Source organism: Archocentrus centrarchus, chromosome 22 (genome assembly GCF_007364275.1).
Source record: "Archocentrus centrarchus isolate MPI-CPG fArcCen1 chromosome 22, fArcCen1, whole genome shotgun sequence".
NCBI lineage: Eukaryota > Metazoa > Chordata > Actinopteri > Cichliformes > Cichlidae > Archocentrus > Archocentrus centrarchus.
In genome coordinates this window covers 28,536,417-28,549,633 of record NC_044367.1, presented here as the reverse complement: position 1 = coordinate 28,549,633, position 13,217 = coordinate 28,536,417, and the positions used below count along the sequence as shown (strand labels likewise).

General features: G+C 45.5%; 1 protein-coding gene across 1 annotated transcript; it reads left to right on the top strand.

The window, feature by feature from the left end:
* The first annotated feature begins 930 nt into the window (after positions 1–930).
* LOC115772879 (CD109 antigen-like) lies at positions 931–12,768 on the top strand. Its single transcript, XM_030719307.1, has 32 exons — positions 931–1,010; positions 1,135–1,289; positions 1,371–1,399; positions 1,471–1,704; positions 1,815–1,937; positions 2,029–2,068; positions 2,303–2,384; positions 3,967–4,057; positions 4,134–4,257; positions 4,340–4,449; positions 4,525–4,716; positions 4,907–5,008; positions 5,093–5,155; positions 5,603–5,767; positions 5,852–6,004; positions 6,521–6,581; positions 6,685–6,769; positions 6,857–6,974; positions 7,109–7,222; positions 7,401–7,619; positions 7,721–7,862; positions 8,403–8,579; positions 8,732–8,813; positions 8,886–9,117; positions 9,276–9,447; positions 9,578–9,768; positions 9,944–10,093; positions 10,188–10,253; positions 10,697–10,836; positions 11,315–11,471; positions 12,011–12,113; positions 12,193–12,768. Exons 1-32 carry the CDS (start codon positions 931–933, stop codon positions 12,387–12,389), a joined length of 4,149 nt encoding a protein of 1,382 aa, XP_030575167.1. The 3' UTR covers positions 12,390–12,768.
* The last annotated feature ends 449 nt before the right edge of the window (positions 12,769–13,217 follow it).

Here is a 13,217-nt window from a genome sequence, read left to right as displayed (position 1 = left end):
GCTCGTATTTGAATGTGGCTTAGCCTTGGCTTTACTGCCACCTGCTGCTCAAACGGAGCTCATACAGGCTTTTGTTTCCCTGCATCATCCTGTTGTTCCTCAGTAAAAACTTTAATTACTGTTTAGTGGCTGAAGCATGGTCAGTGTTGCACCCATAATGTCACCTCATAATCGCCATGATGCTATTTTTACCTCTGATTCTCTGTGGAACCAGTATTTTTGTGTCACACTGGTTTAAAGGTCTAAACAAGCAATTATAAAAAAAACCTCATTTGAGTTTGAAAGCAGCTGAGCTCAGTGGATGAGAGTGAGTGTTTTAGACAACTGCCGGATCACACTCATCATTTTCTCCTGCACAGCCCCCGCTGGCCTGCCGTCCTTTACTGTCACAAGATAATTAAAATGTCAAGCCTGTTTATGATGCTGCTGGATTGTGCTGATAGGAGTTTGTAGCCCACAGAGAGTCCCATCATGTAGCAAAATATTTGCTTAATCAGCGCAGATTTGATTGGTGGCATCTATATTTGAGTAACACCCAAAGACAAAACTCTGCTAGTTATATGTCAAATACTCGGGCAGCTTTGTGTTCCTGGTGACATTCAATACATTATTTTTGTCATTATTATGGATACAATAACACCTCTGCGTCTCTCTCTGGGCTTTGGGAGGGGGTGGGGGTTAGACTCTGAATGGACAAACAACACTTGTCCCCCCAGGCAAAGGTATCAAGTGTGTGAACGTCTCCTACTCGCTTTATGTGTTGTGTGTGCGTGTGACAGTGAATCTATGTGCAGTGACATGTGTATGCATCCTAACGTGAGAACGCCCCCCCCAGGGCATTGGCATGAGGACAGGAGGCGGAGTTTTGTCACTCTCAGGTCGAGGACAGGGAAGCGGTTTGAGTCAGAGACGAACATTCAAAGTGTGAACATGAACCCGATCTGGACTCTGGCTGTGTGCTGGAGAGTTGTGAGTTTTGCTGTTTCTGGTTGGACGCAGGATTTGTCCGGGTAAGTGGACTAATTTGTTACAAATGTAGCCACGGTCATTTCCTGATAGAGAACGCCTGCATCCACCAATGAACTCACGGAGAACTGGTTCACCTGTAACACACCTTTCTTCCCTCTGTGCCAGTGCTGCATCATATCTGATCTCAGGTCCAGAGGTGTTGCATGCTGGGACGCCAACTCTTCTGGCTGTCACTGTTTTCGATGACTTCCCCGGCACGGTGACAGCTGAAGTGGGAAATGGCATCGCCAAAGTATCTCACACCAAAGACTTCCGAGAAGGTGATCCTGCGATTTCACATAGCTCCTTTATTTAATGTCTTTTGACTTAGTAGAGGCCTAAAACATCATTCTATTTTAAAGGTTTGACCAGTGTCCTCACACTTCCTCCTGTGAGTATCGCTTCCTTCTTTCTATCCAAGTCTGACTGGGATCAGTGTTAACACTTTTGTCATCGCTCCAGATTCCTGACTCCTTAACCCAGAATTCCCACTTAAACTTGACGGTGTGGGGCTACAAAGGGAACAGCGTCATTTTCACCAACACCACCACCCTCAGCTTCAGTCGCAGGAATGTTTCCACCTTCATCCAAACTGACCGATGGCGCTACAGTCCAGGGGACACAGTCAAGGTCAGAGTGGTGTCTGTTCAGTGGGATAACCGTCCATATGAAGGGAAGGTGGACGTCTCTGTGCGGGTAGGTTTCTGTGGGCTGTGTGAAGGAACAAAGCCAGAGGAGTAGATCTTTTTTTTTAAGTCAGGCATGTTTGGTGGGAACCTGGACTGATATTCCTTTGTCACATGCAGGATCCCAGTGGGAATGTCGTTGACAGGTGGGAGTCCACAGGGAATCTAGGAATTGTGTTAGAAGAATTCCATTTGTCCCAGGGGCCTCTTCTTGGACGTTGGGTGGTCACAGCCTCAGTGAATGTAGGATTTTAGGAGCAGAGACTTTTTTCCCTCTGCAGGCTGTGACAAGGAAAATATCATCCTGTTTTTTCTTCCATCTTCTTTCATGCAGGGCGTGACTGATGAGAAACTGTTCATCGTGGAGCATTATGGTAACATAACTACCACTTTATTACAATATTACTGTGATGGCAGAGCGCTTACCTCAGCTCGCTCTGGATGGAGCAGCACAGATTTAATACAGACGTCCGTCTTCTGTTGTATTAACTGACCCTTCGTAACGCCGTCATCAAACAGTTCTGTTTATGATGTCACTCCTGCAGGCAGGATTCAGCTGCATTAAACTGAGATGGCAAACCTACTAAAAATATCATCTACACTTGCAGAGCGCCCACACTTTGAAGTTCTGGTGAAGACACCTTCACGTGTCCTCGTTGGTGATGACCTCTCAGGATCAGTAAGAGCGCTGTGAGTTCCTTTGGCTCATTTGAGGAAATAATGTCACGTTTCATATAGGGCTGCAACGATTCATCGATTAACTCGATTAAATCGATTCTAAAAAATTATCCACACAAATTTACTGTGTCGATGCTTCGTTCAAACTCTGCAGCGCTCAGCTGTCTCGGTGTAAGCGGCGCTCCTCACTAGCATTAGTGCTCCGTCGTCTTTTTGTGGGTTTATTGGTGGCTGGCAAACCAACATAGAACTGCATTACCGCCACCTACTGGACTGGAGTGTGAATCACGCGCACACACACACAGATTATAAAAAGCTCTCCGTCGCTGCGATGGATTTCCTTTAACACAGAGTGGATCATCTAGAGTTGCCACCTGTCTCGTAAAATACAGAACCCCGTATGTTACGGGACTCCGCGGAATACGGCTCCGTAACATGCGGGTGTTACCCGACCAGATCGCGGCTCCCAACCGTGGTAAGGAGACCCCTGGCGTATTCTTCACTCGGCTCGTAGTGGGTAACAAGCCTGCTTCTTCACAGCGGGTCAGCTTCCGCCAGGCGTAGAAAGACAGCAACTCCCACGATTTCAGCAACAAAACTTTATTTCTTTTCATCCGCCCCCGAACACACTTTTTCTTTCCCTCTCCTGCGCTAGCCCGCAACACACAACACAGGGCGGCGCAGAGGACAACTAACACATGGGCGGTCCCTCCAAGCCTACAACATGGCACCTCCCACTTGGAATACATCCCCCACAAGGCTGCAATCCTAAAGGGGAAGGCTCTGCCTGTAACACGGGGTTCCGTACTTTACGGGACGGGTGGCAGTTGTCGCTGACATGCATTTCCACGCCTCCACTGCTCTCTGTGTGTCTGTGTGTGTTGTGCTCGCTGAGAATTTCAGCTGCTATTTTTGTCTTTACTTCAGCTGTAGCTACCAGAACTGGTTTGCTAGCGAGCGCGGGCCATTAGCACTAGCGATGGTTCGGTACCGGAAGGCCCGCCCCCCAGGACCGGGAGGCTCCGTCAAAATTTTTTTTATACTTTAATCCCTTATTAGTGACTAAATATAGACCTGCAGTAGAAACGTATTTTTGAGAATGCTTGTGAATACAAAGCATTACACCATTACTCACACATGCGCCATAGCTCCCGCAGCCACTAGTTTTTCAAAACACTCATAGCAGGCAGCGGTTTGAACTGCGCAAGCGCAAAGAGACGGCGAGCTCAAGTACTGCAAAAGGAAAGTTTTTTCAGCGTCCAAAACAGCAGCTTTTTCTTTTAGTAACCACCATTAAAATCTTTACTGGGAAACAGCTGGAGGTCCTTCATCAAGCACCTGATCAGCAAGTGTTAAGGTGAAGAAAAGAGAACTTTGTAGCTCCTCCATCCACCGCTGTTTGTTCACACGGCGAAAAACTGCGGTACGGAAGTTAACATATGCAGATAAACTGTTAATAAAAAAAGTATTTCTTATCCGATTACTCGATTAATCGATGGAATAATCGATAGAATACTCGATTACTAAAATAATCGTTTTATGCAGCCCTAGTTTCATACATATAAGGGAAGCAAATGTATGTTTTCTCACGTAGGTACCCCAGTGGACAACCTGTACATGGAACATTAGTTGCTTCTCTGGAGTCTGCTGTGAGCAATACAACCTCTGCAATGCAAACTAAAGAGGTGGGGGTCTCAGTGTTTATTCAGGGTTTCATCTTCAGACCAAAATGAACGTCAACTGGAATTCTTCACCTTTCAGATCTACGGCTCAACGCGGTTTTTCTTCAGCAACGATCAACTTCAGACTCTCCCGTCGTCATCGGTTCGCAGTGACGGTCGCGTCGTCGTGCATGTTTCTGTATCTGTTAAGGACAGCTCCACAGGTCTGATTTAATAAACTAGTGCTGCTTCAAGTATGAAGCAGATTCAGAAATGTCATCAAACCATATAATATTTTGTGTTAAGGATTTAGAGTGAACAGAACGGTGCCAGTCCACCTCATGCAGAATGCATTCCAGCTTACGTTCCAGGATTTTCCTGCCACTCTGAAGCCATCCTTACACTTCTCTGCAAATGTGAGTGATTATCATTAAAATTATCATCATCATCATCTCAGTGCTGTATTAGTACCTTCTTCTTGTACTTCACAGCTCAGGATCTCAAGATACGACAGAAAGCCGCTCAGCTCCTCGGATCTCAGGCACTCTGCTGTGGTTGAAGTCAGTCAGAGAACTTTGGTGAACGATGTGGAACCGACAGCTCTGATACTTCCTGTGTCTGAGGACGGGAACGTCCACATTAGGCTTAAATTACAGGATCGAGTTGCGATGCTCTTTATCCGGGTCAGTATTGTAGTTCTTGGACGTGGAAGAGGAGAAGTTTCAGTGGTGTAATATTACACAACTGTAGGACATGTAACAGGTTAGACATGAGCTGTAATGTTCTGATCCAATAGGAAGAACACAGAAAGATGGAGAACAGCAGCTCACAGGTGCACATGTTTTATTTATGGATCTAAATCCTGATTTTTAGGCCAGATTCCAATCCAGCGAGGAGACTCTGAAGGTTTCCACCAACTCCTCCTCTCTCAGTGACTCATATATTCAGATCTTCCCAGTCAACACACCTGCACAGGTAGTGAATATATAGAAAATATATTTTTACAATTAAAAAAGAAAGCTATAACAAACACATGATTTTACTGTTTTTCATTTTCAGATTGGATTGCCTCTGGAGCTGAATGTAGAGAGCAGCTTTAAACTAACGAAGCTTCACTTTGTGGTTTGTTTGATTGAATACAGCATGTGTGGATTCAGATCTCGACCACAGAAATGATCTCAGGATTAAATGTCCTGTTGAACTTTGACCTCACGTGTTTCTGACTTCATTCATTTCTTTGGACTTTCTCTTTCTTGTGTTGTACACACTGAACGAATGGTCAGTGCGTCAGGTGGACCTCTGAGTCAGTTCTTCATTAAACAGCGCTGCATGTTTATATGTAATATTTAGTGTACAGTACTTCATGTGTGCTTAAACAGATTACAGTTATAGAGCTCTTTATGGGTCTGCCTCTCGCCCCCCCCACCGGGGGATGTATGGAAGATCATTATGGGAAGTTATGGACTTCCCTGTACATGATACTTCTTCAATCCCATAATTAGTAAAGTTTAAATGCAGTTAACTCCTGCTTCTCCTTTATGATTTATTGGTTATTTATTGTGCTTTTAGGTGAGCTCTAAAGGGCAGGTGGTATCTGCTGGGACACACAACTCCTCGTCCTTCTCACTGAGCCCAGCGCTGTCCTGGTCCCCCGTGGCCTGTGTCACTGTTTACGCCATCGTTTCTGATGGCGAGATTGTCAGTGACACAGCACGTATATCCATCGATCAGCATGTACAGTAACTTGTTGTTTTATCGTATTCTTCTAATAATCCTCTTCATCAACCCTGTCACAGTCTGTGGACGTGCTCTCCTCAGGTATTCTTAAACTGGAGCAGTGAAAGGGCCCAACCAGGTGAGCAGGTATCGCTCACTGTGACTGGCCTTGAATCCAGGTCCCAGCTGGGAGTCGTGGTATTGGGGACGCACGAGGATTCCCCGCAGTCTGATCCGGACTTTAAAGTGGAAGGGGTACGGCAACGGAAAACTAAATGCTGATGATGTCTGCAGACAAAAGCATGAAATTTAAACCTCTGTGATCAAAAGGTCACCTGTTTATATCCCACCAGATTTTCGTCATTTTGTTCTCTGAGCCGTCTCAGTCTGTAAAAACATCCCCCGGCACACTTTTCCCAGTTAGATCCTGCACGGGAATCTAAAACGTGACCAGTAACCGGCTCGTCTGGATGTAACGTATCTGTGTGCTTTGTTAGGCGGTGACTCCTGTTTCGAAGAGACGGGAACCTCGGTGTTCTGCATGCAGGACCCGAGGGTTCTGGATTACTGTAACAGTGAGGAAACAGAGCCTCACCTTTTCTCACCTCCGAAGCTCTGGCAGCCTCTGTGTGTGTGTGTGTGTGTGTGTGTGTGTGTGTGTGTGGTAGCATAGATTATTTAAAAGCTGGGATCCCCTGTAGTTTGACACCTTACATCACACCTGCTTCTGATTTATTGTTACCTGCTTTTCTCGTTCCTTTCCCACCTCAGGACTGTAATCTCAGGATGCTGACCAATGCAGGCTTATATAAAAAACTGCAGCCTGTAAATGGTAAATGGCTCTTGTTTTGTAGTCCTTCTCCATCCTGACTCGATCCCTCATTTGTTCAGCTGAATGCAGTCGGGTCTGTTTTCTGTTTTGGGGCGGCGTGCAGAGGGACCTGCCGCAGAGGTGCAGAGGTACTGGAGCCACTGGATGGATAGTGCTGAGTCTTTACTGTGGTTAGACGCTAATGTTAGGTAAGGGCTGAGAGGATTCAGCTGATCATATCAGTTCACTGCATGCTGCTATTTAAGGAACAACCTGCTCCTTCCTGTTTCTCTCAGTGATCAGATGTGGACAAGTGAGAACATAACTGTGCCAGATGGTGTTACCTCTATGAGAGCTTTGGCACTGGTGATGTCAGAGAGCTGGGGTTTGGGCTTCACTCCTGTGCCACAAAAGGTAACAAAGCTCTGGCTGTGAGTTCTGGTATTTCCAGACAAACAAACAGGGAGCTTATCTGTCTGCACTGAGACTCACTCTGAATTCTGTTCCCCAACCTTTGCTAATCATTCCTTATGTCGTCTCATTGACAGCTGACTGTCTCCAAAGATTTTTCCCTGTCTCTGGTCGTCCCATCACGCCTCATCAGAGGAGAGGAGGTTGTGTTGGAAGTGAACGTCATCAACCATTTAGAGCAGGAAATGGATGTATGTAGGACACACTGTGGTATTTTCTAGCTGAGTAAGGCTGAGATTGGTAAATCATCTCACTTCTTTAGAGAGAGAGCCAAGAGTCTCCCTGTCAGATGAATTATTTCTGGCACAACATATTTTCCATGTTTTTAAGGATTGTGCTTTGCTGTCATACATTTCTCTCCATATGTAGGTCATCGTGCTGCTAGCACAGAGCAAATCCTTTGAGTTTGTTCTGGCACAGCGGAAGGATGCGTCTGTTATACATGCTCAAAAAATCACCGTAGGGAGTCACGTCTCTGCTTCGGCCCAGTTCCCTGTAAGGCCTTTGGCTCTGGGTCAGGTGGAAATATCTGTGGATGCTGTATCTGCAGAGGCCTCAGACAGTTGTGTTTGGAGAGTAATGGTGAAGGTATGGGTCTGCCATCTGACATCTGTACCAAAAAATACATCTTGCTATGTGGGACAAAGTTAGTCCGATGATAACAGTGAATTGCTTCCATGTTGCTGAAGCCCAAAGGAGTTGAGCAGTACTTCTCTCAGACTCTGTTCTTGGAGCTGGAACCGCAGAAATCCAACAGATCCAGAACTGTCTCGTTCTCCTTTCCTCCGGACGTGGTACCCGGCAGTCAGAGGGCCCATGTGGCAGTAGCTGGTAAGGCTGCTGTTTGTTGTGCCGACGTTTGTTCACTTTGAGTTAATTAGGTTTGTGTAATTTGTGTTCACGTTCACCTTTGTGTTTAGATGGTTAGCTCGGATATATGCACATCAAACTTCTGAAAAGTTCGTTCAGAATGCTGAAAAATGGGAATAATGGACATCAAACAGCAGTGTTTATGGTGGACACATTGTGGGCAGCTCTGTGTTTGGCCTGCCCTCGTTCACTGAGGGGCATTAAGCATATATCATGCTAGAAAAGCAAGCGCCAGGATTTTCCTCAGCTATAGCCAGATCTGTGGTTCAGTGCTTGTTGGGTTAGTCGGCCGCAGGATAAATGTTTTCCCTTACAGCTACCCCCCCCCCCCCCCCCCCCCCCCCCCCCCGCCCTGACTTTCTAAGTGCCCATTTCTTTCTTTTATATCCAGCTCAGACAGAAGTTGCTGTATTTTAACACGTGTTAGGTCTGTGCTGCCTGCTCTAACATGCTGTGCAGCAGTTAAATCTCTCATCTTCTCCCATGCTTTGCTTCTCACAGGTGATATCTTGGCTTTGTCCATCAACAACTTGGGCTCACTGGTTCAGCTGCCGGTTGGATGTGGGGAGCAGAACATGATCCACTTTGCTCCAAGCGTGTATGTTGTTCAGTACCTGAGTGCTTCAACTCAGGATGACAGCACGATCAGGAGCCAGGCTCTAGCTTACATGATGGAAGGTTAGTTGCCTGTAGATGATCCATAAACACCACTGAGTTGATGGATATTTAAGAACATCTTCTGAGGGGTAATTGAGTAATTCCAGCCCAGGATTTGTCATAAATTCTTGTTTGTCATGTCACTGATTTGGAGGTTGTGTTTGTGCTGGAAGGTTATCAGAAGCAGCTCTCCTACCAACGAGATGATGGTTCCTTCAGTGCTTTTGGAAACAGCGACACCTCTGGTAGCACATGGTAGGTCACCAGCATGGTAAATTGGCTTCCTCTGATGCTCCTCCTTCACTCACCTCCTCTCTGTGGATCCAGGCTGACAGCCTTTGTAGTGCGCTGCTTCCTCCACGCTCAGCCCTACATGCAGATAGACCAGAGCGTCCTGCACAGGGCCGTGGCTTGGCTCTTGAAACAACAGGGGCCCCGAGGGGAGTTCAGCGAGGTGGGCAGACTGATCCACACAGAGATGCAGGGAGGTCTGGATAACGGCCCGGTGGCGCTGACCGCTTATGTGCTGATTGCACTTTTGGAGGACCACACCTACGCAGTGAGTCAGGGGAACATGTGTATTTCAGTAGAGAGGGCTAATTAAATGCTTTAATAGATTCAGACACATTTTTTTGAGCATTGAAGACCCTGATATTTAAAGGTGACCACACACTGGTAAAGCAATAATGATGCTGTATCTGGTTTCTCTCTGTGAAGGACATGTACCAGGAAAACGTGTCTCTGGCCACAAACTACCTGGAGGACAAAGTGTCTGGCGGTGTGGTCAGTAACTACAGCCTGGCTCTGGTGGCTTACGCTTTAGCTCTGGCCAACAGTCCTGTCTCTTTCAGCGCCCTCCTACAGCTCAGCAGTAGGGCAGACTACATAGGTGATTGAGCCTTTATAGAAGAACCGAAGCAGCAGCTAAAGAACAAACAGCAGCCTTCAATCAGTCACTGTGTGCTTGTTTCAAGACTTATTTAATTAGCCATTATTTAATCATGCCATTATTCTCTTAGATGGAGTGATGATGTGGAGTTCGTCTGTTGGCCTGAGGTCACATGACCAGAAGCCGCCTGCAGCACAGATCGAGATGGCCTCCTACGTGCTGCTGGCTCACGTTAGGCACGGCTCTCTCTTTGACGTCATTGCACTCATGAAGTGGTTAAGCACACAGAGAAACCATGTGGGGGGCTACAGAACCACGCAGGTGATTCTCCACCTGGAGAACGGGCAGAACGAGCAGCCTGTTCAGTTCTGTCAGAGATTCGTTTCTACAGGATGTTTCAGCTCTTGCCAGCCATGGCATTACATCCCATAATATTCCTAAAGTCTGAACCAAAGTTGGTATTAATATTATATGATGGCTACATTTTCTTCCTCAGGACACAGTGGTAGCTCTCCAGGCTCTGGCTTTCTTTGCAGCATTCAGTGGCGCCAACGCCATTAACCTCAGGCTGCACGTATCTTCTCCAACATCGTCGTCACTGTTTCAAATCAACTCCACCAACTATCGAACGTATCAAAGCCAAGAGGTGCATTCATTCGCCCTGACTGATGTTAGGTGGTTGATGCACTGTAACTGAAATTCATTGAATCTCCAATTTTGACTTCCTGTTTCCTGTTTAGATTAGTGCTGAAAAAGATCTGCATCTAAAAATCTACATGGAAGGAAGAGGCTTCGCCACATTTCAGGTGCAGCTTTTCTGGTTCTGTGATTCCATTTCAGGAATTATTTGATTGCGATTTGAAACGACCCCGTTACACAGCAGGGATGTTTCCTCCAACGCGTTCAGCTCGGCAGACGGTTTAACCACCAGAGCATGACCAGAATAAACTGATGGCAGCAGCTGTGCATGATAACAGCTTTCATTATAAATGCTAAATAAATGAAAATGCTGCATGATAATGGACCCCAAGCAGTTAACATCTGGGATGCAGACTGTGTCTCTCCGTGCTCGGTGCATCCAGATAATCACTCAGAGGACTGTGGTGAAAAGTTCATCTTTCCATTGTCCTGTTAGCGTTTATCCTGAATGGTCCTTTTTAAACTGTGTGCAGGATTTTTTGCAGTACTTTAGATTTCAGCTCTCAATCGAAACTCAAACATTTTTACCTGTTTCCATGAACCCGTCCAGTTGAACGTCTTTTACCACCTGGAGAGCGAAGCCTTTTCACAGAACCTCCAGCAAGCTGCAGACGAGGAAGCTTTCTCATTACAGATTGATGTTGCTGATGACAGTGAGCACAATCACATAAAACTGTCGATATGCACAAGGTGAGCACTTTCCTTTCATTTTGATATATGCCTGTTTTTATGGTGTTATTTATCATTTGGTTAATCCAGCCACAGGGGGGCTTAACCTGAGCCGTCCCTCTGATGCACTCACTTCTAAGGATGGACAAGATTAAAAACAAGTGCACCAGGCTGAGTGTCTTTGAGACCAAGTCAGAGAGGCGAGGCTGAGATAGTTTGGACGTGTGCAGAGAGGGAGAGAGGATATACCGGACAGAGGATGCTGAAGATGGATCTGCCAGGCAGCAGGAAAAGAGGAAGACCTCAGAGGAGGGTCATAGATGTAGTGAAGAAGGACATGCAGAGGGTTGGTGTGACAGAGGAGGATGCTGGGATGGGGTGAGATGCAGGCAGATGATGATGCTGTGGAGACCCCTGAAGGCAGCAGCTGAGAGAAGTTATGTTTCCATTCATGTTAAATATTCAGGAAATTTTGCTCTCCCACTTTTGTCCTCTCCAGATTAAAGGAAATTCAGACAATACCTCGCACAGGTATGGTTATACTGGAGGTAGGCATGCTCAGCGGGTTCACGCTCTCTAATAAGACTGCTCTCACAGCAGCAGTTATCAGGAAGGTGGAGACGTCACCTGAGAAAGTCAGCCTGTACCTGGATTCGGTAAGCGGTCTAAAAGCAGTCAGCATCGGCCTTTAAAACTCACGCTGTCGTTAGAACCAACACATTCCCATTAAAATGAAGCAGTTTGTTACATTTTCATATCCAGATACTTTGGAGAGTCTAAAGAAAGCAGGAAACTCAGCATGTGTCATGGTTTCTTCTACATCTGTCCAAAGGAGTGACTTAAAAATGAATGAAGTCATATTTATATATTAATATATGTGCTGAAAGTGGCTTAACCAAAGAAAAGCACAGCTCTGATTCACGTGAAACAGTTTCTCCTCAGAGAGAAACGTTTGTACTGTGGATCAAATGTGGATGAACTGTGAAAATGGTGTGAAGCGAACAATGTTGGAAAAATGGGATTTAGCTCAGCTTTCCTCCCACGGAGGTGAAATTCACTTTTCATGTGTGCTGCGCTGTTTCACCACCTTCATCAGTGAATCACAAGCATTCGTTTACTATATTAAATGAATACAAGTGTTTATAAAATAGCAGAATTGGGTGACTGGGACACTCTGTAACATTTGTCTTTGCAGCTCAACAAGTCCGAGGTCTGCATTGAGCTTCTTCTAGTCAGGAACTACAAAGTGGCCCGTGTGCAGGACACTGTGGTGCACGTTTACGACTACTATGAACCAAGTGAGCGCCGCTGTGAACGATCTGACAGTCCAGCTTCTCAGGACTGTTTTATGTAAACTCATCATATCTTTTATTTCAGTGAGAAAAGCAATAAGCACGTATAATTCCCGAGTGCTGCGCAGTGTGGACTCCTGCTTCTTCTGTGGTGCAAACTGTGATGGCTGCAGGCCTGCAGTCACCATCGCCATGTCGTCTTCGCCGTCCTCTCAGTCGGCGGCTGCCTGCAGCTTTAGCTGCCTGTTTCTCGGAGTCGCTGCTTTCCTTGCTGCAGCCTGATTTAAAAAGCACACGTTTAATAAGCACTGATGGATGTTTCTGTCATACCAAACTTACTGTTTGACTTGTAATGTTTAGGGGACTGTTCTTTGTTTAGTGCACTATGCCCCCCACTGTTGATGTGTTTGTAAATATGAAATTAGTGAGTGTGGAAACTTATATTACATGTACTGTTTTTAAATCAATACCATGTAAAACAAATACCTTTAATGCTACCATGAGTCCATAAGTTGAGAAAAATAATCCATTAAATAAAGTAGTTCTGTAGTCACAAGCTTTTCCACACGTCCTGTTGTCTCTGTTCTGGCAGAAAATACCGACATATTAATCTGCGCCAAGTCATAGAAATGCTAAAAAATGGATTATTGTGCAGCTCTGCAGCGTTTTTCTGGCTGACTCATAGGTCTAATATTTTTTATCCCTGTTAATATACAGTTTAACTGGAGTGAAACAGTCCACACTGAGTTTGTAGATATATTTTAAAAAAATGGATCCTCTGGAGTGGAAAAGTCATGTGGGGCAAACACACACGTTTAATTCATCTCCAGAGTGATCAGCTTTGACATTACTGATGCTATCATTAAACATAAATGTTCCTGCAGTGTGTCCCATGTTCTCAATTGTGTGTAAGTTTGATACATTCTTTTCTAATAAACTTTCTGCAGATCATTTTTATAGAGGCAGAAATTCACTGTGAAACTTATACCAGCAATATCATGATGACCGTGGTGCACTGTTCGCTTCCTGATCATGCTTTGAAAATAATTTTGGTCCTAACTGCCATAAAAACCTGAGATCGATGTATGCAATACCAAAGGTGTGGTTTTT

Coding starts and splice junctions, on each gene's coding strand:
- LOC115772879 (XM_030719307.1), top strand. CDS start 931: ATGAACCCGATCTGGACTCTGGCTGTGTGCTGGAGAGTTGTGAGTTTT. Junction 9,769..9,943: donor GGGGCTACAGAACCACGCAG/GTGATTCTCCAC, acceptor TTTCTTCCTCAG/GACACAGTGGTAGCTCTCCA. Junction 10,094..10,187: donor GAACGTATCAAAGCCAAGAG/GTGCATTCATTC, acceptor TTTCCTGTTTAG/ATTAGTGCTGAAAAAGATCT.